General features: G+C 46.0%; 1 protein-coding gene across 1 annotated transcript in view; it reads right to left on the bottom strand.

Annotated features, from left to right (window-relative positions):
- Window positions 1-19,416: 19,416 nt before the first annotated feature.
- LOC138164734 (glutamate-rich protein 3-like) overlaps window positions 19,417-27,791 on the bottom strand; it is a 130,199-nt gene continuing 121,824 nt past the window's right edge. The window contains exons 12-13 of the mRNA XM_069092705.1: window positions 26,131-26,265; window positions 19,417-21,719 (exon numbers count right to left, since the gene is read on the bottom strand). Coding sequence (XP_068948806.1) covers window positions 19,417-21,719; window positions 26,131-26,265 — 2,438 coding nt within the window. The remainder of the gene's footprint in view (window positions 21,720-26,130; window positions 26,266-27,791) is intronic.

Genomic DNA, 27,791 nt, shown 5'->3' with positions numbered 1-27,791 from the left:
GGGAGAGGGCAGTGCACAAAGGGAGCTGAGAAGAGTGAGGGGGGAGAGGGGAGGTACCCCTCCTGTTGGGGGCATGAAGCCAGATCTCCCCAATCAGAGCCCAGAATATCCAGCTCTCCTTCTGCCCTGTCATGGCTGTGTCTCCTAGATAACTGTGAGTTAGTCTGTGTCCAAAAAATGAGTGCTAAAAATTGTAAAGACTGTTGAGATCATTTAATACAGAAGGGATGAATTTGTGACTAAATGGGTTTGTTCTGCTGGAGATTTGTTAACCAGGGGGACACAATCTATCTTTCCTCTTTGGTACCAAATATTGACACAGGAGCATCAACCAGAAAATGGAAAGTTGGATCTATCTCCCTTCCTTCCTGACAAGACTCTCATGTGGACTAGCTGTGTGACCTTGCACAAGTCACTTACATCTTTCAGCTTCAGTTTTGTTATCTGTATAAGGGGGATAATAATAGCACATATTTTATAGAGAATAATATCCTTTATAAGACAAAACAGGTAAAGTGCTTTGCAAACCACGAAGCACTATGGAAAGCTAGCTAATACAATACAATTAAATTAAAATATGATTATGAAATGAAGATAATATAAAATACAATGTATTAATAAATATTTGAAAAAGTTTTTAAAAAAAGATTCATAGTCTCAAAGTTGGAAGAGACTTTACAAGACAAGAGTCATTTTTAGTGTACAAAAAACAATCGGGAGTCCCATATAAGTGTCACTAGGTCTTGGATATCCAATGGTTAACGGCATCTTGGATAAGGAAGAGCTCCTGTAAGCGCATATGCAGTTATCTAAGTCAGCCAGGTAACCCAGCGGATAGAGCACAGGACCTAGAATCAGGAAGACCTGAGTTCAAATCTGACCTCAGACACTTACTAGCCGTGTGGCCCTAGGCAAGTCACTTCTCCTCTGCCTTAGTGCTGTCATCTGTGAATGGGGATAGTAACAGCCCCTACCCCTTGAGTTTCTCAAGAGATTATGACAGGGGAGCTCCTTACAAGCCATAAAGTGCCATACTAGTTCTTGCCATGGTTCGTGTCAGTAAAATTTAATTAGTACAGAGCCCCAGTTTGCCACCTGTTCTTAAAGTTAGAGCCTTCAAGGGGGCCAGAGCAGGGAAGGGGCTTGTCCATGTGGGGTAGAGACAGGCCCTGAACCACACTCAAAAGCCAGCTGTCTAATGGCTTGCTAGAAAGAAAATGGGCAACATTGTGAATGGATTAGTTTATATAATTTTATATGATTCACATGAATTTATAATATTTCAAAACATCATCAGAAGGTATGCACATACATTGTAAACTACAGGTTTAATCTTCCATGAGGCAGCATGGTGGAACTGTTAGAGGACTAGCCAATGGGGCTCAGTCATTTATCAGCTGCATGACCCTGGGCAAGTTACTTGGCTGGGGGTGGGAAGAGGAATGAATACGTATTCACATAGTGCCTACTATGTGTCCAGCGCTGTGCTAATAACTCTACAAATATGGTCTTGTTCGACCCCACCAACAACCCGGAAAGGTCGTGCTGTAAGTGTCCTCATTTTACGGGTGAGGACACTGAGGCAGACGGTTTCAGAGACTTGCTCAGGCTTATACAATGAAGAAGCATGTGAGATCACATTTGAACTCAGATCTCCCTCCTCGACCCCAGCTTTCCACCCACTGTGCCCCCTGCTGCCTCTTCACTTCAGCTCCCTGGGTCTGAGTGCCCATCCCATGTAAATGTGGGGCTAGACGTGGAGGGAGCCTAAAGCCCCTTAGAACTCTCCACCTGTGATCCCTGAAATGATGCTCTGAGGCAGCCAGGGCAAGGGTCAGTGTCCTCATCACTGAGGCTCAGAGAAGGCGACTTGACCATAGTCACGCAGTTACTAAGTGCGCATCTTCTCTGTCATGCCCAGTGTTCGCTGCAATTGTCCCAGTTGGGAAGGAGAACATTCTCTTTACCCTGAAGCCACTGGGAGAATTTCAGTCCTTCAGGAGGAGACAGCTTCAGTGACCCTCACCCGGCCAGCAGGCTGCCGCTGTCTGCTGAAAGTGGGAGACAAACAGAATCCAGCATCTCAGCCAGTGGGGAAGGCAAACAATTGTTCAGTCACTGTCACTGGGGACAAGAAATGCAAGGTTGGTCCCCAAAACAAAGGTGATGCGGCAAATGGCCACTTGTACACGGATTTTAAGTCCCCCCTTTGAAGCCCTTTCAGTCATCCGAGTCTGGCTTCTATCAGCCATAAATCTGTACCTCTGTCTCCAGCAGCCGCCATCACACACGTGTTAGGAGGCAGGGGTAAGATGATGGATGGCTGGGCCGATCATGAACAAACATTATTGCACTCATCTGTGCTACAGGTGGAGAATACAAGTAGAAAAACAAGGCGGTCTCGTGCTCCCCTTGAGGTTGCATTACATTTGGGGGACGCAACATACAGGGGAGGGTGGTCTTGATTGATAGAGCCGCTCAGAGGAGGACAGCTTGGTGCATGAAGAGGTGAATGGCTTTAAATGGAGGTTCTAAGAGGCAAAGGCCTGGGCAGTGCTTCTGAGGTGTGAATCTGTGAGTTCCAAAGTTGTCTCCCTCATCCTGGAAGTCCAAGGGGCACAGCATGATGGGAAATGTCCACCGGCAATAAAGATGGCAATGCACCTTCTTCTGCATCATCTCTATGAATAAAACCGTGTTCTCTTCTGGCACTGAACCACTTTGGGGTTCATGGAGCTGAGTTCGAGAGCTGTCTTTTCTTTATTTTTAGTTTCTGTGCTGCTGAGAAGGTAGGAGCTGCAGAATCTACATTTCTGATGAAACATTTCTGTGTCTTGAGAGCTATGATTGTTATTCCAATACACACTTTCCCTGAATGGTTCACCAGCTCTCCCCTCCCAATCAAATAGAGGAAATTTATAACATTCTCTCTGTTAATTATGGAAAAGGAAGGGTGGGAATAACTGAAAGGCTCAGAGAACACCTACATTGTTATTTTCTCGTCAGAAAGAACAAGAAATGATTGGCAGAAGCAAGACACTGACTCTGATAAGCGGAGGAGAGAAGCGGGTAGGTGAGTAATTTCAATGAGGGAATCAAAGGCATCCCCCACCCACGTTCCATTATTAATGCCCGCCACAGAGAAGGCAGCACTGCCACTGGAGCTGTTGTGGGTGGGGATGCCAGATTCCTTCCCAGGTAAGTTTTGTTTAGAGTCTACCATGTATACCGAAGGAGCCTTCCTGACTGGGCACTGACCACTATGCCCAGGTGGCCCATTTGGAATGTGTTCATTTACCATAGTCCACCCCCAAAAGATGAAGTCTGGCCAAGGCAAGGGTCCAGTAAAGACCCTATAGGAGACATGATGACGGAATGGAACTCACCTCCTGCCCTAGACACCTCACCTTCCAGGAGATTCTCCAGAATGAAGAGGGCCAAGGCTTCTCATTTCTCTTTGAACCCTGGATGCAGGGACACAGTAGCAGGGCACTAATTAAATCAGGCTTCCAGAATTCCAACCCCATCCACCCCCTGCGTTCCAGGGCCTGCTGATGAATGCAACTCTCATAAGCACACCCCAACCTACTTTTATTTTTAATTAGTGGAATAAAAATGAGATTAGCTAAAGTATATTTTTTGACTGATGGACTCAAAAACTGGGGGAAGGAATATTCACCACCTGCGAAGTCAGTTGCTAAACTCTCTTTGATAATAAAAATGTCGCATTTCTCCAGAGCCTTGCAGTTTGCAAAGTGCTAACTTCATAAAAACCCTTCGACAGAGCTACCATGGGCATTATTATGCTAAGAGCTCACGGACTGTCAGAGTCCAAGGGATCTCGTGGCCATCTAGACGCCCCCCCCACACACTGCAAAGGCATGCCGTCTCCAACAGGTCTGCCCATTGGCTAGAAGGCCTCTGAGGACACAGGTCTGCTGCATCCAGGGAGCCCATTCTCCTTTGGAAGCACTCTGGGTGGCTGGAAGCTTTCCCTTGCATCGAAACTTCTTTTGCCACTTTACAACCACCCTACCAGTGGTCCAGCTCTCTGGGACCAAGCAGACCAAGCCAAAGCATGCTTCCATAGGACAGCCCTTCAGATAAATGAAAAGGATGGTGATGATCCCCACCCACACCAGTCTTCTACAAGTTGGACAACCCTAGTTCCTTCAACTAATCTTCTTATGGAATGAACCAAGGTACTTCACCATTAGATGGGCAACTGGTACCACATGGATATAGTGTCAGGCCTGGAATTAGCATGACCTGAGTTCAAATCTAGCCTCAGACACTGGCTATGTGACCCTGGCAAGTTGCTGAAATTCTCTTGGACTCAGTTACATTTGTAAGATGGGAATAATAATATTAGCACCTACTCCCATGTCATGGGATGTCGTGAGGATCAGAAACCCCTTAATACAGTGCCTAGAGAACAGTAGGTGCTGTGGAAAGGCTGGTTTTGTCAGTGCCTAGCGAACAGTAGGTGCTGTGGAAAGGCTCATTTCCCTGGCCTCCCCTCCCCCACATTCTGGCTGCCTTCCTTGAGAAGCACTATGACTTATCAGTCATTACAAAAATGTGTCGCGCAGCTCCAGACGTGCTCAGCAAGATCAGAGATTACTGGGACTGTCACCTCCATGAGCCTGGAAGTTCTGCCTCTCTTAATGAAAGCCAAAGCCACATTAGCATGTTTTGGCTTCCAAATCACATGACTGACTTATACTGAGCTTTAAAACCTGGAGTCAGGAGGAGCTGGGTTCAAATTTGCCCTTCTACAATTGCTAGATGGGTGACCTTGGGCAAGTCACCTAACCCCTATTTACGTCAGTTTCATCATCTGTAAAATAGGGACAATACTAACATCTACCTTACAGGTTTGTCATGAGGCTGCTATGGGATCATATTTGCAAAGTGATTCCTCATCTGTAAAGTATAATATAATGCTGGTTATTGTGGCTGGGCACATTTCAACCTTGACCCCTAGTCCTGGCTCTTTTGGACACAAGCAGAGACAGAGGAATTCAGGAGACTCCAGACAATGCTGTAAAGGAGGCAGGTTTCCCATTTCAGCCTCACATACGGCATTGTTTCCTTCACTGCAAATAAATGTCTCATCATTCACCAGCCCATTCGAATTTCTATTTGGAACAAAGGAGGGACCCAGAATAAAAACATGAGGAAAGGTTGTTTGTTTTTGGAGAGGGCACAAAGACAGGAGCAGGAGGGGCCGGAGGATTGGTCTGTCCTCATGCTGGGCCTCAGGACCACCTCTGGAAATCCTTCCATCTGAAAGAATGCAGAGTCAGAGCCTTCTTTGGACAAGTCCAAATGGTCAAGTCTATGCAGAGCAAGCAGGATTTTTCCTCTTATCCAGTAATTAAAATAATTGGCTGGCAGAAGAAAGGATTGTCTCCCTTAATTGGTCTCCACTGAAGACACATTAGGCCTTAGGGACAGTGCATGCCTAATAGAAGTAATAAGTCATTAATACAAATGGAAATTCTGCAAAATGTGAAAGAAGAAGAAGACAGCACTGGGAAAGTTGCTTGCTAAAGCTCGATGCGCGCCTTCTCTTCCTGGGCTGATCCATCACGGCGGTTAATTGATTTAAAATATTAATAAACCACAACAGTCACCAAGGGGCCTTCCGTATCTATAGAGTGGGCTCGGCCACGGCAGCAGCCACGGTATTCAAGATCTGAAGACATCAGACAGCAGTGTCTACACTGAGTGAAAGGCCTCTGTTGTATGACATAAAAGAGTTCTCAGAAGTGCTGAGACCTCATTCATTAACTTGATTCTCTGGTCCTTTTCAGCAGTCAGTAGGAAGCGGGAATGAAGCAAGGAAGAAGCATTGACTTAGCTCTAGATACCAGGGAGAGGGATACAAAAGCAGAGACAGCCCCCAACCTCAGCGAGCTTACATTTTGATAAATGGAGACAATACATGTCAGGGAGCCATCCCCAGGGAAGAATAGTTTGCCTTGGAAAGTGACAGAGAAGTGATAGAAGGCCACCCTTGACATCCAGGAGACCCGGGCTCTAAGCCTGCCTCTGACACACAATGAGTGTCTATATGTTGGACTCACGGTGGCCAGGTGACTCCTTAACAAGATATCAATGGCAGGCTGGTCACTGATCTTCACTTGGGAGGAGATGGTTCCTCACCTGGAGTGTCATGCACCAAGGAGAAAGGAAGTGGAGAAGAGAGAGGGTGAGGGAGGTGAAGGGAAGAGAGAAGAAGAAGAGGTGGGGAGGGGAGGAGAGGAGCAAAGAAAGAGGGGGGAAGAAGGAAGGGAGGGGAGAGGGATGCGGGAGGGAGAGCAGGGAAGGGGAGAGGGGAAAAGAAGGAAGGGAGGGGAAAGGGAAGGGGAGAGGAGAGAGGGTGAAATGGAAGAGAGAAGAAGAGGAGGTGGGGAGGGGAGGAGTGTATGCTAAAGCCACATCTTTGAAAATCCAAAAAAGAAAGTCTTGTCACTATCCTTGGCACTCTCAGGTATTTCAACATTCTGAACTGATGTGATTTTGTCCGTGTAAATGACATTCAAAAATAGGCATTACCATCTCTTTTGCTACTTCCTGCACCCTAAGGACCACTGGACACCTCTGTCATAGTCGCACCTGACACTCCCTTTGTGTGTTATCCCTCCCTACTAGATCGTAAGCTCTTAGAGGGCAGGGAATGTCTTACTTTTCTCTGTATATATACACACATATATAATATACATAATAACCTAATAATATTAGCATTTGTGCTATACTTCTAAGTTTATAATTTTACAAATATGTATATGTATTCAGAAATATATATGTACAGAATGTATATGTGTATGTGTGTGCGCACACACACACACACACACACACACACCTTCTGTCCCCAAGCCTTTGTATATAATCAGTGCTTAACAAATGTCCCAATCTGTTGCACATAACTTTTAAAACAAATAGCAGAGGGTTAAAACAAATCCTCATAGAGTAAAACTTGTATAAAAAACCCTTCTGAGGGACAATGTGGGACATGGTTTCTTTTTAAACCTGTCATCTGCAGAAACTGAGCACATGGGATAAATTACATTTAGTTCATGTCTTCCTTAAAGAGAGCTGTTAGGCTTTGTCACTCACATATTCCATTTACTCTATTGCTGCAGCCACAGAGAATGTCCTCTCTGGCAGAAGCACACAGCAAACAAGGATGGTGATTGCCCCAGAGTCCTCTCCTTTGGGTTAGGAAGTGCAGAGGCTGATTCCTGATCACCCCCATCCCTATTTCCCCCAAGTGTCCCTAGCAAGTTTTTGACCAAGGTAAAGGAAAACACAAGGGGTCATGAGAAATGTAGGTGATATGACATGGTAGTCACTGGAATGGCTGAGTGATCTCCATGGTGGGGGAGGGGAGGCAGTAAGATTCATTAACTCATCATAATGAGCCAATTTCTGTACTAACCTCTGGGAGACATATGGCATCCTAGCAAAGACCATATGCACAGACCTCTCACACTGAGAGGCAGCATTTAGCATGCAATGGCTGTCCCAGGACTATGCCCATCACGTGCCTAACTAGACTGTTCTTGGAAGACTCTATATAATCATCAGAATTAAAACACTAACCCTGAGAAAATCAGTTGTTCCGTGGGTAAAACGGAGTGGACTCTCGAGATCTTCAGTGGGCAAGGAGGGAGGGAGGGAGGGAACATGTATTTAGTGCCTTCTATGGGACAGACACTGAGTTATGTGCTAGGTATACAAAGACGAGCAATAAATCCTTGCACACATATATAAGTGTGTGTATCCATCTTCGTGTTCTTTACAAGGAACTCAGAGTTTAATAATAATAACTAGCTTTTATATAGCAGGGTTTTTTGGTCTTTATTAATTTGTTTATTTACATTTAGTTTACAAGATTCAGTTCCACAATTCCTTGAGTTTCAAATTTTCTCCCCCTCCCTCCCCTCAAAGTTGGTAAAATACTACAACTATTGTATCAGTTTCTGATTTGAACTCAGGTTTCTTGAGTCCAGCTCCAGCACTCTACCCACTGTGCCCTTGGAAACCCCTAGGGGAAGAGCATGATATCACAGGGACCCCAGGTAAGAGAGACTGCCGCAGGGCCACAAGTTCATGCCCTAGGAGGATTGCTGAGGGAACTGGGAGAGTATAGCTCAGATCAGACTTGGCAGCCCCCTTCATTATGGGCTTTCATGTGGAAGATGGATCAGATGCAGTGCTTGGCCAGGGAGGGAATGGCCACAATAACAGCCATGTTTTAAGTGCTGACTATGTGCCAGACAAGACACACAAGACAATAACTGCTGAGGGTGCAAACAAAGGCACAAGCACTTGCTGTTCTGAAAGAACTTCTGTTCTTATGGAGGAGACGAAATGTACCAGTGGAAGTCTTCTCTCAACGTGAAAGGCTTTGCTATATGTTTCCCAGAGGTTGGGCCACTGGAGTCTACTCAATGGTGATCATTCAGCAGCTCCAATGAATAAAATCCTACATAATTCTGTATTTCTCAAAACCCCATGTGGTTTCTCTCTTCTTGGTCAAAAAAAAATTAAGTCGAGGACACTTGAGGGAGAAAGGGATGAGGCAGTGGAGGCTAGAAGACCTTTTGTGGGATACCCTCTGGCCAGGGGCATTCCTATGCAGATTTGTGTAGAAAAAGATGGCAGCTGAAGACTCTCCCAACTCTGAGATTCCATCATTTTATGATTTAAAGTAAAGAATTAAAAGGAAGGTTCTTAGTTGAGGGAAATGGAACAATCGCTTCCCATCACCACCATAATGTTTGCATCCTTTATCCCCTACTGCCTATACTTAAGGAGAAATGGAGGAAGAAGGAAACAAAGAGTTAAAAAATAGAGAGGAAGAGGAAGAAGGCCAAGGCACAGTCTTGAAAGCTCTATCTTAGGGTTAGATAAAAGGGCAAGGTCTGACACGTACTCAAGACATAAAGAACCTAGATTTTATAGAGCTGAGAGAACAGGGCATGAAGGATTCCATGGCTTTCAGTTCTACTGGCCAAGTCAGCCCAGTAAGAATGGAAAGAATGGAAATCCAAACACACAAACTCCAGTGATTGTTATGAAAAAGAAAAGGGAAACTGAATAGAGCCCGATTGGAAATCACAGTGACCTTGTTGATGAAGACAAAAGAATATGGAAAGGAAGGTAGATAATGACAATGAATACAGAAAAGAAAAAAGAATTGTAGCCCTGTGCAAATAAGGACAGGTTTTCTAAGGCACAGAATGAGCTGAGGCTGTTGAGAACTGCTAAGTGTTGGGGATGGCATCTGAACCCCTAAAAGGAAGAGACCATGTCTTTGGGATCTGGACCCCAAAAAGGAAAAGCCCCTGGACTTTCCCATGTGGCCCAAGTCCCTGGCAATTGCCTGCCATCACCTCCCAGTCACCACAGACTACTTGGCCACTCCTATGTCCTTCCTACAGTCTCTCTGTACATAAGGTCCATCTATTCCCTCATTGAATTGTTCTGATTCCTTAAGAGTCTGGCCAATGGCTCCGATTCAGTGTAGCCCACTGGTCAATAAAAGTGCGGGAATAGTGAGGGCTCTTAAGATCTCGTCCACCCCGATGGATGGTGTTCCAATAAACCTTGTCTTTGGCTGAAAGGAGGCTTGGGTCGGGTCGGATCCATTCAAGGCAGGACCTGTGTCACTCGCCCTTGAATTTCGGGGTCCCAGTACCCCTAGGCCACAACATGAGGAGAAAAGAAACATCTCCAATTGGAGACAAGAAGAATGTCAATAGCAGGATAGATGAGGCTCCTGTGTGGCCTGGAAGGAAGGCCTGTGACAGATGTCTCAGGAAGCATAAATGCACTCGGCTCACATAGTGCTTCTGATCCTCTTGTCAAGGAGAATGTGGGGAAGTAGTTAAGACGGAAGAACTGCAAATGGCCATGGCCAAAGGTCAAACCAAAGGCCCATGAGTTCGAGTTGTTCCTGGAAAAAATGTTAACGTTTATTACTAAATATGTGGGCTTTGTGGAGGATTTGGGGGGCGGGGGAAGAGAGTATTAACAACTGCCAGCTAGTGTGAGTTCATCAAAAACAATTAACTTTCCTTTCCTTTTTAAAATAAGAGTTTTGAATGAGCTTACTACCCTGGTAACTTTTCGCCCAGCCAGACTCTTGTAGCATTTTTAAAAAGAGAAAGAGTCTTAGAACAGGTCTCCTGAGCCTTTCTCTGTGTCTCATGTCCCCCTGGGCCCCCTCTGAGGAAGCCTATGGAGCCCTCCTTAGAATAGCTGTAAACGCATAGAAAAGAAAAGAGTATCCCAAGAGAGGCTGATTATGCTGAAATAAATAGAGCCACCAAATACTTGTGATCACTCCAGCCCCAGATGAGCATGGTGATGTGGCTGGGGCTTCTTGGGGCCATTCTGCAGACCTTCTTCTCTAGTTCTGGACGTTGGGGGAGCTCAGACCAAGCCCCGTTATACTCCCCGTGGTTCTTGGGCCTTCCTTGCCTCCAGAGCTAGTTATCTGGCCAAGGCCTGGCCGGCCGATAGAGACCAGAGCTCTGTGGGAGGCTCTTTGGGGGAGGCCCCTGAACAGCACAAGGGATTTCCTCTCCAGGCTTTGCCTTGTGGGGAGGGGACATTGGGATTCTGAGGGTTTGTTTGTCTTCCTGCTCCTCTAACAAAGACTGGGAGAAAGTAGTCTTTATATCTTAGTTCAAAAGCAGCAGGAGGTCTCAGAGGCCAGCCATGGCTAGTCCGTTTTCCTCATTTTACAGGAGACAAAGCTGGGCCACAGGAAGGCTCATTGGCTTGTCCGGCACCAGACAGCCAGTGCGTTTCTGAGGCAGGGTTGGAATGTTGGGGAATCTGTGTCCAGAGCCCTTCTAGCTAGTATGCCATGCTGTAAGAGCCACTGAGAATGAGGGGGTGGGCTAATTGTCATGTGCACTCTCAGACAGAGCGCCAGCAGTGAGAGCTGGGTCTTTGAAGCAGAAAAATACAGGATTAGATGATCAGGACCCACATCTCTGCCAGGCCTCCGGCAAGGGCTCTTGTGGTGTCCTCATGGACAAAGACATCATTCCTCCCATACAGTCAAATACCAGGAAACTAGGGCTGGTGGGCATCTTGCCAGCTGCCAGTTGAGGCCCCATATTCTACCCACCCCACTTTCTACGTCTCCATATACCTTGTAGTTGCCCAGGCAACAGAAATCAGATCAATGCTACAGTTCCCATGGGAAGGCATGAGGCATCCCATGGCCCTCTGGTCCCATTCACCTTGGCTACTACTTTCCTGTTCAGACGTTCCTCCCTTTTGTGATCATTCCCTCTCCCCGTTAGAATGTGAGCTTCCTGAGGAAAGGGATGATCTCACATTTGTAGGAATTGCACCAATACACAGTATAGTGCCTGCTATACAGTGCGGGCTTAATAAATGCTTGGTTCCATTCCTTCACTCACTCACTCACTCAACAATAACATCTAAGGCCCACTAGATAAGAGGATTCTTCCATCCAGCTTGGATGTATGCATATCACGATCTACAAGATAGCACATTCTTCCTCCTTTCTTCACTCTCCCCCTCACATCCCTCGGTCAATTAAAACAGAAGTACTGAGGGGTCTCCCCTAGCCTAATGCCAGGGTGGCTGCCTTTGGCCTCCTTGGCAGCAGCACTCCCACTAGGATCCCTCTTGTGTTCAGTCTTTGGCCCTAGAGTGCAAGACCTTGGAAATCTGAGCAGAGGCCAGCGGGCCCAAGTGGGGAGGAGGAGCCCTAAGCAGCTGGAGTTGTGTTCAAAGAAAACTTTGTATTCTACATCCTTTTTTATGGTAAACTTTGATAAAAATGAGCAACTGGCATTTCTTTTTTAAAAAATTATACCTGAATTTAGAAAATATGAATCACACAAATCTCCTGTGCCTAATTAAATATGAAACTCATGAAGGAAATATATCTCCCAGGATTTGAGAAGAAAAATTGTAATATGGGCCGCCCATGTAGAAAGCAAGGAATCACAGATGGACAGCCCCAGGGTGACACTGGCACCAGGGAAATGTGGCAAAGCTGGGAAGAAGGAAGGCCCCTCACTTGCTGACCAGCCAGGACCCAGGGGAGCCGAGCTCACTGTATCTGAAGAGCTGTCAGAACTCGATTCTGCCTGGCCCCTGAGGACACAACCGGGAACAGTGGAAAGAAGGTGAGAAGAGGAGAAGGGGTCCTTTAAGAGGAACTTTCCAACAATCACAGCTCCCCCAGCGTGTGATGGGCGACCTCCAAAATGGCAACCCTCCCCCTTCCTGGAGGTCTTCGGAGAAGGAGAACTGGCTATTTATCTGGTATTAGAGGGAGCTAGGGAAAGTAGTGGACAGAGTGTGAAACTTGGAATCAAAAAGACCGGAGTTAAAACTCTTCCTGAGACCCTTACTAGCTGTGTGACCCTGGGCAAGTCATTTAACTTCTGCCTACTTTTGCTTCCTCATCTTCAAAATGGGGATAATAAAAGCAGCTTCCTCCTCGGATCGTTGGGGGGGGGGGCGAGGCAGATGAGCTAGTGGACGTGTGTAGATCTGCCGATCCCCAAGGCGGTCTTTGAATGTGCGCTTTTGCCGTTGTTATACTGTAGTGGGGGTTCTTTTCATGGTGTGGTTTGAAAGGAATAGGGGAGCTTTCTGAAAAAAGAAAGGGCCCTGACACTTCAGCAGGCCTGCCCCCAAAGGCTCCAAGGCACCCACAAGATGCTGAGAGCAGAGCTGAGCAGATGCTCTCCCTCGCCCCTTTTTCGAGGGGAAGAACGCCACAGTGATACAATGAGGTGCGTCAGCCAACGCTAACGCAGCATTTGAACTCGAGTCTTTCTAGCTCTGAGGCCAGCTCTTTGCCTGTTCTCTCACCTGGGGCATGTCTGTCCAGACACAGAAGCAGGTGGCGCTCCATCCCCCTCACTGGAAAGCCTGGGACTCTGGGGAAGATGGAGAACTTTGAAATTTCTCCTGGGCACAGGATCCCTCCCCCTTCAGAGTGATGAGAGGCCAGCCTGTGGAGGAAGGGAGGGGCCTTTTCTGCTCTGCCTCCCACGTGGCTGCAAGTCTCGGCATCTTCAGTGGCAAATAAATCCAGCAGGTGCCCCCACCACCCTTGCTAAGGGACATTCAAAATCATGACAGCCCAAAGCACTTCTGCTTCTAATGGATTTAGAAATCTGAAACAAAGCTTGTGAATGCAGGAAATGATGGACTTCCTCTGTTGGGGACCCGCTGCACCTGTTGGATCAAAGTGGGATTAAACATGTATTATGATCTGACTTCAGTCTACAGAACTAATCCCTATCAAGGCTTGCACACAAAGCATTCACCTGATTGGAGAGTCAGGTCCTTCCAAAAAGTAGTGCTTCTCAAGAAATGGAGGGAAGATGGTGAGGTGGCAATGCCCCTTGGCCTCAGAGTCTGGGGGCCTGAGTTCAAGGATGGGTTCTGCCCCTAACCTGCCTCATGACTCATGACTTCTCTGGCTTCAGGTTCCTCATGCTACAGTTGGAATCAAAGGGCCTAGGTTCAAATCCTGTCTCTGTCACTTAGCACCTAAATGATCTCTCAGAAAGCAGGCTGCTGTCTCAGCGACCTGTTCGATTCTCACCCGTGTTCCACCATCTTTCTGCCAGAGATGGTCCACCCACTATTCTTTCTCCTGTATTTGCTTTCTCTTGACTTTGTTAGCATGCCAGGTGAACACATGGGATAGTCAAAGTTGTCTCCCATTCTTGTCAAATAATCAGGTCATCTTCTTCAATGGGTATCTTAATACAATATCTTTGGGGCAGCTAGAGGGTATAGTGAATAGAACACCAGCCCTGGCATTAGGAGACACTTAACACATACTAGCCCTGTGACCTTGGGCAAGTCACTTAACCCCAATTGCCCTGTCTTCTTCCCTCCAAAAATACAAAAAAAAAACCCAATATCTTTACTCTTGTCCTTCTTTGTTTCTTTCTTTGTTTAGTGATTAATTATTGAGGTGTTTACATCAACCATGTATCTCTCTCCATTGAATGCACTTTACCAGAGACAACCCAGTCTACTCTCTTCTTCCTGAATAATTCATTCTGGGACTAATTCATTCATTTATGGTCTTCGATAGATAGGTAATAGATGACAGCTATATGTGTGTGTTCACATACACACGGAGATAGCTGACATACACACACATTAACAATACAACTCATCTATCAGAATGTATGTGCATGTATGTGTGTGAAAATCTATAGATATGTGAATGTATGTGTATATGCATTATATGTTATTTACATTAGATACACACATGTGTGTATGTATCTACATATCTATATATATGAGAGAGCTATATTTTTTGGAGTGGGGAAGGCAAAGCAATTGAGGTTAAGTGACTTGCCCAAGGTCACACAGCTAGTAAGTGTCAAGTGTTTGAGGCTGGATTTGAACTCAGGCCCTCCTGACTCCAGGGCCAGTGCTCTATTCACTTCATCACCTAGCTGCCCTGAGTGATATATTTTGACCCTCTAACTGAATGCCATGATCTGAACAATAGGCACCTTCACCCACATTTTTTTCTGTTGCTAATCATTAGGACAAAGACTCTTTAGAACGTTTATTGATCTCTTCCAGGCATCTTGCAAATTTTCCCAAACTTGATGCAATCTATATCATGTTCCTAAACACATGCACACATGCATACATTCATGCACACGCTTACACATATACACACATCTATAAACACATGCAGATATATACTCATGGGTACATACACCCCCCCAGACACATACACACCTATATACAGATGCAAACACACACACACACACACACACACACATGCTCTCCATAATTGGCAGGAGCTCCCTCCATCCTCCAGGACCCTCTTGAGTCCTTCGTTTGTCCTTGGATGCTTTTTGCACCTGGTCCCATCCTATCCCCCATCATCCTCATCCACTCCACAACTCTAGAATGCAGCCGTGTTGGCCCGTCTGCCATTCCTCACCAATAACTCTGTGATGGTCTTCTCCTTGCCCTCACACCGACCTTTGCCTCCACCTAGAATGGTCTCCCCCCTCATCTTGTTTTCTAGATTACCAGATTCCTGTAAGACATGGCTCAGAGGCCACTTTCTGCAGGAGGCCTTTCCTGGTTCTCCCAATTGCTGGTAGGGCCTTCCCCTCAAAGGCCACCTTCCTTCTCTTCGATGGATGTCTCTGGTTATTCACATGCTATTCCACCTTCCCACATTTGGACAGGACACTTATAAAGGAGAGATGACTGTTGCCTCTCCTTGAATTCTCAGTGCTTAGCCCTGTACCGGTATGCAGTAGGTGCTAAAGAGAAGCTTTTTGGTTGATGGGCACACAGTGAACACAGTAAGTGTTTGTTTCTCGCTACTTGATCAATGGATCTAAATGGAAGTCTCCAGACCATCCAGTGACCCCTTGGGGGGGGGGGGAGGAAGGATGGGCAGAGATGAGAGTGGTACAGCATGGGAAGGAGAAAACGGGTTGTGATCTCTCCTTCTAGAGCATGTTCCACACTGTGGAGATCCAGAATCCAGGCACACATTGAGGAGCCACCTTAAGGAGTTCATCCTTTCAATATTTTATTTATTGGTATTTTAGAGTAAAGAACACTGGAAGAGAGGAGCAGCGGAGTGGCGATCCTCACACTTTCCCTAACATATGGCCCCCATGGAAGGCCCAGCCCAAGAATACGAAATTCCAGAGAGAAAATTTAGGTGTGCCATGAACAGTGTCATCCCAGCAGACTTTGATGCCATGAGTCGTTTGTATGAATTATTGTTTTCTTCCCACCCATCATACAGAAAGCATTGTTCGGTGCAGGAAAGGAGCTTCCACATTCCATGACAGCATTGTCATTCCAAAGGGAGAAGACAGAGCACAAGGACAGAAGAACCCTGATTAAGGCTCATTGAAACACAGCATTTCATACTTGGAGGGTGAGATCATGCCCCCTTCCACCCGGTGCCTCCATGCAGGCTGGTGAAGAAGCCTAGTAGAGCAGGGGACTGCCATCTCCCAAGCCAGCTCACTCTGGTTATTAACTTAGGGCTGGGGGAGAAGGCAAGGCAGGGGAGGCAAATACCATCAGCCCTCCCAGTTCTACTGAGATCTCATCGCTCCCTCAAAGGCCCAACTTCACCCCTCTGATCTATTATATTTACTATGAATACCAAATCCTACTTGCTCCCCCTCAAAAAAAAACCTTCTTCTGTAGTGAATGATCAATGATCAGGTTCCTTAAAGAATTCTCCTTTACCAAGCACAAAAGAGTCAACCAAAATAAGAAACCTGGTTCCCTATGTTGGTGGCATTTGTGTATGAAGTTCACTGCCTGTTTGGGGGAGCAAATGGCTTTGCTGGGGAGGGGGCTTGGGAAGGATGGTTTGGTTTTGGACCAGATCTGTGCCTTTTCTGGCATTGGGAACTCCCAGTGAGGGGATTCCCTCTACCAATGAATGAGCTCAGCACCTTCTAGACTTACTTGTGATCATTTCTCTATATAATTTATCTGCCTTTTTACTCAGAGGTTCACAGATTCAGAAAGGATCTCAAAGTCCACTTGGCACACCCCCCCTTATTTCACACATGAGGAAACTGAGATTAGGGGATGGCATCACTCACTCAAGGTCACATAGAGAACAGATATCAGAGGTGGGATCTGAACTCAGACTCTAAAGTGCTTTGTCCACTTCTATAAGGGGAAAAGGTGGCCAATGCCAGTAGCCCCCAGGGGCCATGCCCTGAGGCCAGAGGAATCCCCAGAGAAGTCATGGGCCCTTTCTGTAGAGGGAGACACACTAATACTCATCTAGGAAGTGCTGCCTGTGGTGATCCAGAAATCCAATGCTGCTATTTATTGATGCAATTCTTAGAACAGATTCCCTCCCCCCATGGAAGTGGGGAGCAGTGGGTCAGCCCAGCCCTCCTGATCACTCCTTGCAGCATCAGCACTGACTCCACCAGGGCCTTGATGCATACAGGGCTGGGCTCTCCCAATGACTCCAGGGCTATTCTGTTCTCTTCACTAAAGCTAAAGGAGACACTCCTTTGGTTCAATGTTGGTTTCCCAGGAATGAGGACTCTTAAGATGAAATGATGTAAGCTTTAAGCTTAGCTGGCTGTCTGGGGAAGGAAGGATAATAAAAATGTGCTCACTCTCAGGAAACATTTCAAAATAACCCTTCCCACTTATAGGGAAGCACTTGGCATTATCAGAAAGAAGGGAGCTTTCTAGACTCTCATCAAAGATATTTTATCCACCAAATCTATCTTTTCAGGACAATTCCCAAGGATTGCATTGGATAGGCCACACTGCACTTTGATGGAAAGACATGGGAGATGCCTTGACACAATTTTCATGGACCAAGAAGCCAAGTCATTGGCAACCCCAAGCCATGAGTCTGACTTAGGTAACCTCCAAGCAGTTAACTGAGATTAAAATGGAAATTAAAATAAAAAATCAATTTGCATAAACCCATAAAGCTATAGAGTGATTTTGCATAAAACAGTCAGGTAGTAGCAGGATAGAAGATATGAGTTTTAAAATATGATTTCACTTAGAAAATTGATGGACATCAGTGATGGGAAACATTTACAGGCGGATCCCGGCAGAGAGCATTTCTTCCAAGTGATTTTCTTGCAAGGGCATTTCAGTGGCAAATCATGGAGTTCCTCTGGATGAAAGAGAAAATTCTGTCTTGTTGAGTAGCAGCAAAAATGAATAGATCAGCATCTTGATCCAGCACAAATCTATAGCTGTGTGGTGTGTGTGTGTGTGTGAGTGTGATTGTGAGTTGCGTGAGTGTGTGTGAGTTTGTGAGTGTGTATGTTTGTGAGGGTGTGTGTGTGTGTGAATATGTGTGTATGAGTATGTGTGTGAGTATGTGTGTGCGAGTGTGTGTGTGAGTTTGTGAGTGTGTGTGAGTATATTTGTGAGGGTGTATGTGTAAGTGTGTGTGTGAATATGTGTATATGAGTATGTGTATGTGTGTGAGTGTGTGTGAGTGAGTGTGTGTAAAATACTCAGAGGGAGAAAAAACACTTAGTGCTGTAAAGTTCTGGATAGGACAATGATTAGAGACTTGATCATCTGCTCCTTGCACTTTCCAGAAGATATTTAAAGACATCTGAAAAATAAGAAAAAGGTAGGCAATGTTACCAGCAGGAAAATTCAGCATAGCCAAGCAGAACCCTCACTCATCATTGTGAGGGTGTCAGATGAATACAGAGATACATCAGAGGTAGGACACACTTTGGAGATTGCTGCTTGTTCCATATTTATTAACAAATACAAACTTTACCAAAATTCTAAGGAAGGCACAGAAAATACTTAACAGAAATAAGCCAGATAAAATTTCATGTCATCCTGTTCAAAAAATAAAGAGAATAAAAGAGAGAGGGGAAAAAAGGAGAGAGAAGGGGAGAGAGAGAGACAGAGAGAGAAAGAGACAGAGAGACAGACAGAGAGAGAGACAGAGAGAGAGACAGAGAGAGAGAGAGAGAGAGAGAGAGAGAGAGAGAGAGAGAGAGAGAAAATTTCTCTCCCACTTTGGGGCAAAGGGGAAAAGAGCCCCTTGTTACTCCCTTCCCAACATTAATCTTTTTATTCTGACTTTGTGCCTCTGGATAAGGAGAGAATAGTGAGCTATTTACAGTGAGGACCTGGGTTCCTGATTCACAGGGGAAAGCAGCAGAAAAATCTGAAAACAAATACAATACTTAGTGAGGGCATGGAGTACCCTGCTCCATCCCCACCCCCCACAACACAGTGGTTCCATCCAAAGCCATTACTCTGAAGCTACCAAGTCTCGAACTCTAGGGAGGGGCACATTTAGTTGAGAAGCAAAGTAGAGGAGGAGAAAGTGTTTCTCCCACCAGATTTCAGCAGCTGTGGCTCACCCCCAGCTAACTCCAGCTCCCAGATCACACCTCCCTTCTTGAGTGGCAGTGAACCCTCCCTTTTCGATGTTTCTAGCATACTTTAACTGCCCTTTTCTTCCATCCCCCTCTCTGCCTTGCATTGTGTGTCTCTGTGTACAAGCCCCTAGCCCTTATCCCCTGAGAATGGAACTTCCTTGAGGTTAGGATCTGCCTTTTTTTTTTAATTTCTCCAGGGTAGGGATTGCATCCTTTTGTCTTTGGATCTCCAGTTCTTAGTACAATTCCTCAAACATATTAGGCATTTCACAAACATGTGTTGGCTAATTGCCTTCCTAGCTCCTTGCATATGAGAGGACTTTCATGCATGCTCACTGCTGAATTCACTGATTGCCCCAGGGGTGGACAGAGTCCCCAGGAAAGACTCTCTTATGCAGAGCTTGCCTGTGTGTTGGGCAGGCCCAGGAATGGTCCCTGTCTCTGCTGCTTGGAGTCCTGGGCGATTCTCACCTTAGAGCCTCGGGGCTTCAGTTCCTGGGGCACCATCTTTCCTTGGGGCTGTGCTTTCTTGCTTCTCTCTGATTTCAGCGCTCTCGTTTTCCACAGTCATGGTTTCTAAGGCCTGGGGACTCTGGCTCTGGGGCCCTCCCTCTCGGGTTCGAGCTTCTCCCCTGGGCGCTGGTGATCTCAGTCTGGATTCCTGCCCATACCCCGCCTCCTCAGCCTGGCTGTTCTCCCTCATCCAGTCTTCTCTCACAATGCCCCCCCTCTGGTCTCTCTCCCATCCCGATGCCTGGATCATTAGCCTCGTTCCGAGAACCCCTTCCTGGGTGGCTGGGGCTGCCTCTGGGGCTGCTTTCTCTGTCACCTCCTCCACAGCTGGGACTCGTTCTCCCCTCCCCGCTTCCACTGCCTCCCTGCCTGTAAGGGCTGTTTTCTTTAGTAGCTGTTCCTGTCTGAGCCAAGTTTCCCCCGCAGCAACATCTGACGGAGAGGAGGCTTTATTTTCTTCTGTTTTGCCCTCAGATCCTGTCTCATCTGCCAACAACTCCCCCTCCAGTGCTGTGGCTGCCATCCCTCCTGTGTCCCCCAAATCTGCCTCAGCTCGTCTTTCCAGAATGGTTTTCCCATCCTGTATTTTGTTCTCTGGGGCTTCTTTCTCCAGAGACATCTCTGTCCCTGTCCTTGGTGCCGGCGCTACTTCTTCACCGACCTGTTCCTGCATCCCTGGGACTTCCTCGAAAGCAGCCCTGTGGGTCTTCGCTAGGACTCCCATCTCCTTAGCTCTTCTTCCTCCTATTTCCCCCAGGGCCTCTACCCTTCCCATGACCAATGCTTCCTTTGTTGTGGTCTTATCCTCAGGTGTCCACTCCTTTCTTGTCAACGTGACGTCATGCGCTCCCTCTCTCTTGCTGTCTGACCTCCCCACCTCCTCTGGTAATTCCATCTCCGGTTTCTCCACTTTGTTTTCTTCTTTTGCCCTGCAGGTCACCTCTCTCGTGGCTCTATCTCTGGTTTCTCTATCTTGTCTTTCCATTTCTTCCTCCATCCCTGGGATCCCTTCTTTCCCTAACAACCCTTTGACTTCAGAAGCTGATTCCTCTGGGGATAGTTTTCTCTCATTTTCAGCACTTTCTCTGAGAAACACCGCCCTCTCCACAGGCTCCATTCCCTGCCCTAATTCTCCTTCCTTGGTGTCACACGCCTTTTCCTCTTTCTCTTCTCCTCCATTTGTGGTTTCTTCCAATTGCTCAAAAACCTCCTTGGCTTCAGCTACATCTAGGGGTATCATCACTTCCCTCTGGGACAAAGTTTCCCTCAGAGTTTCATTCAGTGCCTCAGTTTCCTCCTCAGTCATTATTTCTTCTTTCACAGCAGCTATCTCCTTTCTGGGCCCCCTAACATCTTCCAAATCAACTCCCCCCTTTACCTCTCCCCCCTCTGGGGACACACTCCTCAGAGCTGCTGCCTTTTGCCCACCTTCCTGCCCCTCTTGATATGTTCCTGCACAGTCCTCCATCTCTGACACTTCTCTCCAAGCTGCCATATCCTCCGTGGCTGGTGACACAGATTCTGTGCATCCTCCTTCCTCTTCAATCTCACTCTCAGCCTCTTCCTCCTTGGACTTTGCTATTGCATTTTGGATCACTATCTCCTCCAGCCTTCCTTCACTCTTGCCCTCATGCCTTACCTCCCCTGTATCCCTCTGGCCTTCCCTGGTTGCTTTCTCTACAGTCACCTCCTCTTGGATCCCAGCCTTCTTCCTCTCTGAGCCCGAATCTCTCCAGGTCTCCTCTTCAGTTATGACCAGGGCTGTTCTCATCCTCTCTGCTGCTTCCCCCTCTTCCTTAGATGCTAACCTCTCTCCTTGAACTCCTGTCTCCTCTCCATCCCAGTGGGCCCCAGGGACCTCCCTGACCTTTGTCAATTCTGCTACTTTGACTAAAGCTTGAGGTGCTGGTGAGTTGACCTCCACCCACCCCCTCCCCAGAGCTGCCTCAGCTTTCTCCTCCTTTTCCTCCCCTTGCTCCTCTTCCTCCTCCCCCTCCTCTTGGGCCTCCTCTCCTTCCTCTTTCCCCTCCTCTTCCTCCTCCTTCCCTTCATCCTCCCCCTCTTCTTCTTCTTCCTTCTCCTCTTCTTTCCTTGATCTGGGCTCCTCTGCTTGTGCCTCTGGCACAGTTTTCTTGGGCTGTGGTACCACCTCCCCCTCAGAGGCTTCTCTCCTCTTCAGCTGCTCTCCCTCAGGTGCATCATGTTTGGACTCTTCAGCCTCCATCTCCAGGGCCATTGTTTCCTCTGCCAACAAGTCCCCATCTGGAGTTGCAAAAATAATCAAAGCATTATGTGAGAGGTGTGTAGTCTCTGCAGTTCTATCAGATGCTATTTTCAGGGAAATGAAGAACAAGGCAGAGAGAGGGCTGGGTTTTGTTTGCTACAGTCTTTCATCAAAAATAGTCCAGAACTTCTGGAGAAAGAGATTGGGAGAGGAACCTGTGGTACCTAGCCAGGGGGTACTGAGTCAGTTTGAACAGGCATGAGAGAGCTGATTGTTAAATTCTAACCTAACTTTGACAATGAATGTAAAACACTTTACAATAGAAATCTGAGCTATTAGAATTTTAAGGTTACCATGCTTGTAATGTGTTTGGCAAATTTAAAGTGTCATATTTGTCAATCATCATTATTTTAACATGCAAATCAATATTGAAAATGTCCATCATTATCTCCTCTCAGTTCCAAGCCTCTGGCTGTGTTGTTTAATGGAAATTATGTTGACTTGTACCCTTCATTCTGGGGCAATTCTCTATAAATACAAGTTGGAGATGAGCTGCTTATCTGCATGGGTAAGGGAGTTCCCTCACTGGGAAGATCTTGCCCCAAAGAGCTACAAACTGCACTAAGACTTTTGAGACACCCTTATAAAACACCTTTGGGTTCACCAATAGCTGCCTTCAAATCATCTGCTTTGAGCTTTATAACAATCCTGGAAATTGGTGTTATCACCCTCATTTACAAAAGAAAGAAACTAAGGCCCAGGAGGATATGTGATTTCCCCCTGTTCTTACAGCTAGTAAGACTCAGAAAAATCAATCCCCTACCTGGGCCCAGGTCTTCATGGTTCTGAGTCAAGCCAAGCTAGCCCCTGCAACACACTGCCTTGAAGATATGCTGTTAGAAGAGAGCACCCCTTCTCAATAAAACCCAGGGTATCCATAGTAACTAACTCCCTTCTCTGCCATTTAAAACCATCCACAATCTAACCTCCATCTACCTCTTCAGTCTTAGGAAACACTCTTCCCTCCATGGTCCCTTCCAGTCCAACTGGCCTCCTGCCTGTTCCTGGAGTTGTCCTTGGTCCTGTCTCCCTCTCATTGTCCAAGCTTTATCTGCTGCAGGAGACCTTTCCTGATTCCTGAGTGTTTAGTACTTCCCTCCCCCTTACTGTACATCTACCTGCATCTGCTTACCATGTGCACGTTGCATACGAGCATCATGTACAGACTCAGCTATGTGAATCTGCTCTGACGGAAGGGAAGCTCCTTGAGGGCAGATGTTTCACTTCTGTCTTTTGTCCTTAGCACTTAGCACTGTGCTCGGCACACAGATGCTTAATCAATCCTTTCCATACATGGTGTAATGCTTCGGGATTAGCCCGTGTGCCAAGGGGACAAGACTCAACATGTTTGTTATTAAATTAAGGATAAGATTAAAAGCAAACGGAGGTAAGAGATTCAGCGGCAACACAGCTGGGAACAACGAGCCCTTCCAAACTCGAGCTTCAGCCCTCGGATTTTAATGAAAAATACACTTTAAAATGTCCTTTTCAAAGGTTCCCTTGTAAGTCCTTTATTGTGCTAAGCTGGCTCCCAAATCTAGAAGCGACTCAAAGACCCCTCAGGAAGTCAGTGGCACGGAATCACTGAGCCTGGGCTCCACGGTCTGGGCAATGAGGTGCATGGCCCTACAGGTGGGGGCCGCCCATGAGCACACCTAGGGCAGAAGGGGCTTGGCTAGGACAAGCTGCTGCCGACCTGAGGCCAGGCTAAATCACAGCAAGGAAGCATGGGCGACAAAAGAGAAAGGGGACAAATCTGACATAATTCTGTGCATTACTCTCTAACCACATGTTCTCGTTTCATCCACACAGCATGGAATGGTCACCAGGATGCTGAACGGTTACTCAGGAAGAGCCGGATTCCAATCCTGCCTCACACACACTAGCTATGTGACCCGGAGAAAGGCATATGACCATGAACCTGCACTGTGTGTGTGGGGGGGGGGGGCGAAGGGAGGCTACTTCAGGGGGCTCTTCTAGCTCGGAATCTATGATCCTGGTTTTATTCTCTCCTTACCTCTGCCTTCCTCAGTCCTTCTCTTCCATCAAGGCTCAGCTCAGGTGGTGTTTCTATCAATTTAAATGTTTTTCTTCCTCCTGTAATTTTCCCAGACTTCTTTGTCTCTCACCCCTTTGCCCCCATATCCTCGAACCTAGATAATACCTCTCTATGCATATCCTGGGCTCTCCAGTCCCAGTTGAATGGAAGCTCCTTGAGAGCAGTGACAGTTTGGGGCTTTGTATGCCCAGGACTTAGTACAGTGTCTTAAAGACACAAGATGATTAGCAATGCTTGCTGAATTGGAATTCGGATCAATGCCTAGCAAGCAGCAGATTAATTCTCTGGGCCTGGGATAGGCTAGTGCCTTGAACAAATCAGACCTGTAGTGAGTGATCTCTTCTCATCCCGTATTCGAGTCCCTCATCACAAGTGGCTCCCAATTTCTAGTCTTATTAGTCAGGAACAATAACGACTGATATCTAGCTAGATAAAGACGAGTTAAGAATCTTATTGAAACTAGAGTAATGGTCATTGATTTTCCTTAAATGAAATAAACTAAGCACAATGGCTAAGTGCCAGTGAATTAGAATGTTTCTCCTCCTTTTGAAAATGCCACCTGCCCATGAAAGGAGATGCTGAAATCTCCCACATGATTAAAATACTATGTCCAACACCTCAGACACGTGTGGGCTGAGTGATCCTCAATGATCGTATGCAGCAGAGGCTCTTGTGATGCCCATTTTACAGATAAGGTTTCTTAAATTCACAGGCTCCTTAGAAGTTGTATTATCCAACACCCATCACCACCACCATTTTACAGGTTGGGAGAAGTGAGGGTCCTGTTTGAAGATGTGTCAAGAATAAATAAATGGGGGTGGCTAGGTGGCACAGTGAGTAGAGCACCAGCCCTGGAGTCAGGAGGACCTGAGTTCAAATCCAGCCTCAGACACTTAACATAAAAAAACTAGCTGTGTGATCTTGGGCAAGTCACTTAGCCCCAACTGCCCTCCAAAAAGGCAAATGGTGGTGGTTTTCTGACTCCCTTTCCACCACACCACACAGCCTCTCATTTGCATGAGATTAGATTGTCCCTCTGAAGTGAGGGGGAACATCATAATGATGAGGAGGAGGAGAAAAGATATAATCAAATTAATAATGTCCAGGGGTGTGAGGGAGCAACCACATCCACCCACAAGAGGCTGGACGTTAACATTTTATTGTGATCATTTACTCCTCAGAAATTTGCAAATGACACAAATCAGGGTTTGAATTATTGTTTGTTGAAGGTCTGGACTTTAGACTCTAAGAAAATGATGGAGAAAATGTGAATGATGCAGATGAATCATAAAGGTGTACTGTGCATACATCCATTTTTGGAGGCTGGTTGTTAAACATTTACCAGTTTAAATACTTGATACCACCATCAATAGCTTGCACTTTTTTATAACACTTAAAAGTTTACAAAGTACTTTAAATACATTAATGCATTTGAGTTTCAACCATGATCTCATGAAGTAAGGGCTATTATTATCCCCATTTTACTAATGAGGAAGCCAAAATTCAAGGCTGATAAGTGGCCAAATTTGAACCAGGGCCTCCTGATCCTAAATCTAGGCCACAATTCATCACCTATTATGCCAAGCTGAAGGATGTGTCAATGAGCTCAGTGGAATCTTGCTATAAAGACCCATCTTGTATAACATAAGCCTGAAAGTCAAATCCACAGGGCTCATTTCATCTTGAACTTCACAAGGAAGTGAGCATCCTTAATACTAGTCATTTAAAAAGTGTGTGTGGGAAGAAGAGAATGATGGAGGCAGAGACTCAGAGACTGGAGGCAAACAATGCATCAGCAGCCATTTCAGTGCCATAATTGGGTCAAGCATTCTAAGTGGCACTCTGAAACGGAATGCTCATTACCTCTCGTCAGGTCATATGCCAAAAGCAAGAATTCCTTCTTGTTTCTGAAATAAAAGTAATTCAAACAAATCCTTTCTAAACGTGTGCTTGTTCCCAATGACTTCAAGGAGTAGATGTAAGCCTCTTCACCGAGCACTGCAAATGAGGACCAGTTGGGCCAATCATTTGTATTGGCCTACTGAATAAGACAGAGGCAGCTTGTGAAAAGGGTCAGTATTTGGAGCAGAGAATCACTGTCATAGCCAGAGGACATCTTGTGATCCCCTTTCTTTCCCCCTTAACCCATTTATTTAAAAAAAAAACGATCAATACCCAGCTTTGAGCTTCTATAACCAATGAATGCCCCTTATTCATGAAAGAATAATGAAACCACGAAAAGGATCAGGAAGGAAGAATAGATACAGAGATGAAAGATGGAAATGGAGCTCCCTTTTCAAACGTGTTCCTAGGTAAAAGTTTGACCTCACCTTTGTGAAGGCGATCCAGACTACTCAGTCCTTCTTGGGCTTCATCTGCACTGGAGTCACTAGGCTCCATTTCAGAAGGGGATGGCTCATTCTCTTCCACTGATTCTTTTATTTCCTCTTGGATTGATTTGAGATCTTCAAAAATATGGCAAAATATAAAACACAGGTGGGGAAGGGGAGGGGGAGAACATTGGATGATTTCCAGGCATTTTAGTAGCAAATATAACAGAGGAAGATTAACTTCAAATCATTCCCTCTAAACTGTGATCATCCTTAAAAGATGCATTAAGATCTGACAATTCCCAAGCCATGATTTCATAAGGAAAAGCCAATAGACACAAGAAAAGAATTCAACCAGACCAGCAAGAAATTCCTGTACAAAAAGGCAGGAGGCATGCTCATGCAGCAATTAGTCCTCAGACCCCAAAGCAATGGTGATGGGCTTGTCACCATCTTGGAAATGTTTACGTAAGGAAGTGCTCCAAAAAGTCCTGGCGTTCCCTCCTTTGGAGTGGATGTTATAGACAATTGTCGCCCTTTCGGCGCCAGACGAACGCCAGGAGGGTGTCCCTTGTTGTGTTTTAGCTGTTTCTCAGACTCAGAGTTGATATAAATGAAACAAAGTTCACTCATTTTCAAGTTGTGTTTGGTTTCTGACTTTTAACATGAAAGACAGTATTACTCTGACACTTTAACCATGTAGAATACCACAAAGAAATCTCGACAACATAACCTTTCTGATGCCTACCAAATGGGGACTACCTGAACTCAGGTCAGAAAGACCTGAATTCGAACCCAGCCTCAGACACTTACTAGCTGTGTGACCCTGGGCAAATCAACTAACCCTATTTGCCTCAGTTTAATCATCTGTAAAACAAGCTAGAGAAGGAAATGGCAAATCACTCCAGTATCTTTGCCAAGAAAACCCCAAACGGGCTCACAAAGAGTAGGACTTGACCGAAAAACAACAACAAAGTAGTTGAAATTTCCCTTCCATATTCTTCCATTTCAACCTCACCCTTTGCCTGCCCCCTAGCTACCTTTGGTCCCAAGTCCACATGTGCCCTGTGTCTATAGTGCGGCACTATTGATGAACCCACCTTGCAGAAATGAAAGAGCATTGACTCTGGCTTTAGAGAACCTGGGCTAAGATACTACATTGGCCACATATTACCTGGGGACAGTCACTGAGCCTCCATTCTTCTTCTGCAAATGAAAGACTTGGACTAAATGGTCTTTGAGGTCTCTTTGAGCCCTCACTCTGTGATCCAACTCCAAAATTACCACTTTCTTTATTCATCCTATCCCAATTGGAAGTCCCATTCATCAGCTATGCTCAGCTAGTTTTTATGAGGAAAGTAAACAATGAATTCATGTTGTTCTAATGTAGCAGCTAGGTAGTACACTGTGGACAATGCAGGATTTGGCGTCAGGGGGACTAAGGACTAAGTCAAATCCTGTCTCAGACACATATTAGCTGTGTGACCCTGGATAAGTCACTGAACCTCTATGTGCCTCAGTTTCTCATCTATAGAATGGGGATAATAATATTATTTACAACCCGGGTTATTGTGAGGATCAAATGAGTAGATTAGAAAGATAGATAGATAGATAGATAGATAGATAGATAGATAGATAGATAGATAGATAGATAGATAGAT

This window comes from Petaurus breviceps, unplaced genomic scaffold (assembly GCF_028583685.1).
Source record: "Petaurus breviceps papuanus isolate PSGF00001 unplaced genomic scaffold, PetGlider_PUasm1.0 207, whole genome shotgun sequence".
NCBI lineage: Eukaryota > Metazoa > Chordata > Mammalia > Diprotodontia > Petauridae > Petaurus > Petaurus breviceps.
Note: the sequence above shows the minus strand (reverse complement) of the source record. Positions and strands in the feature narration are given on the sequence as shown.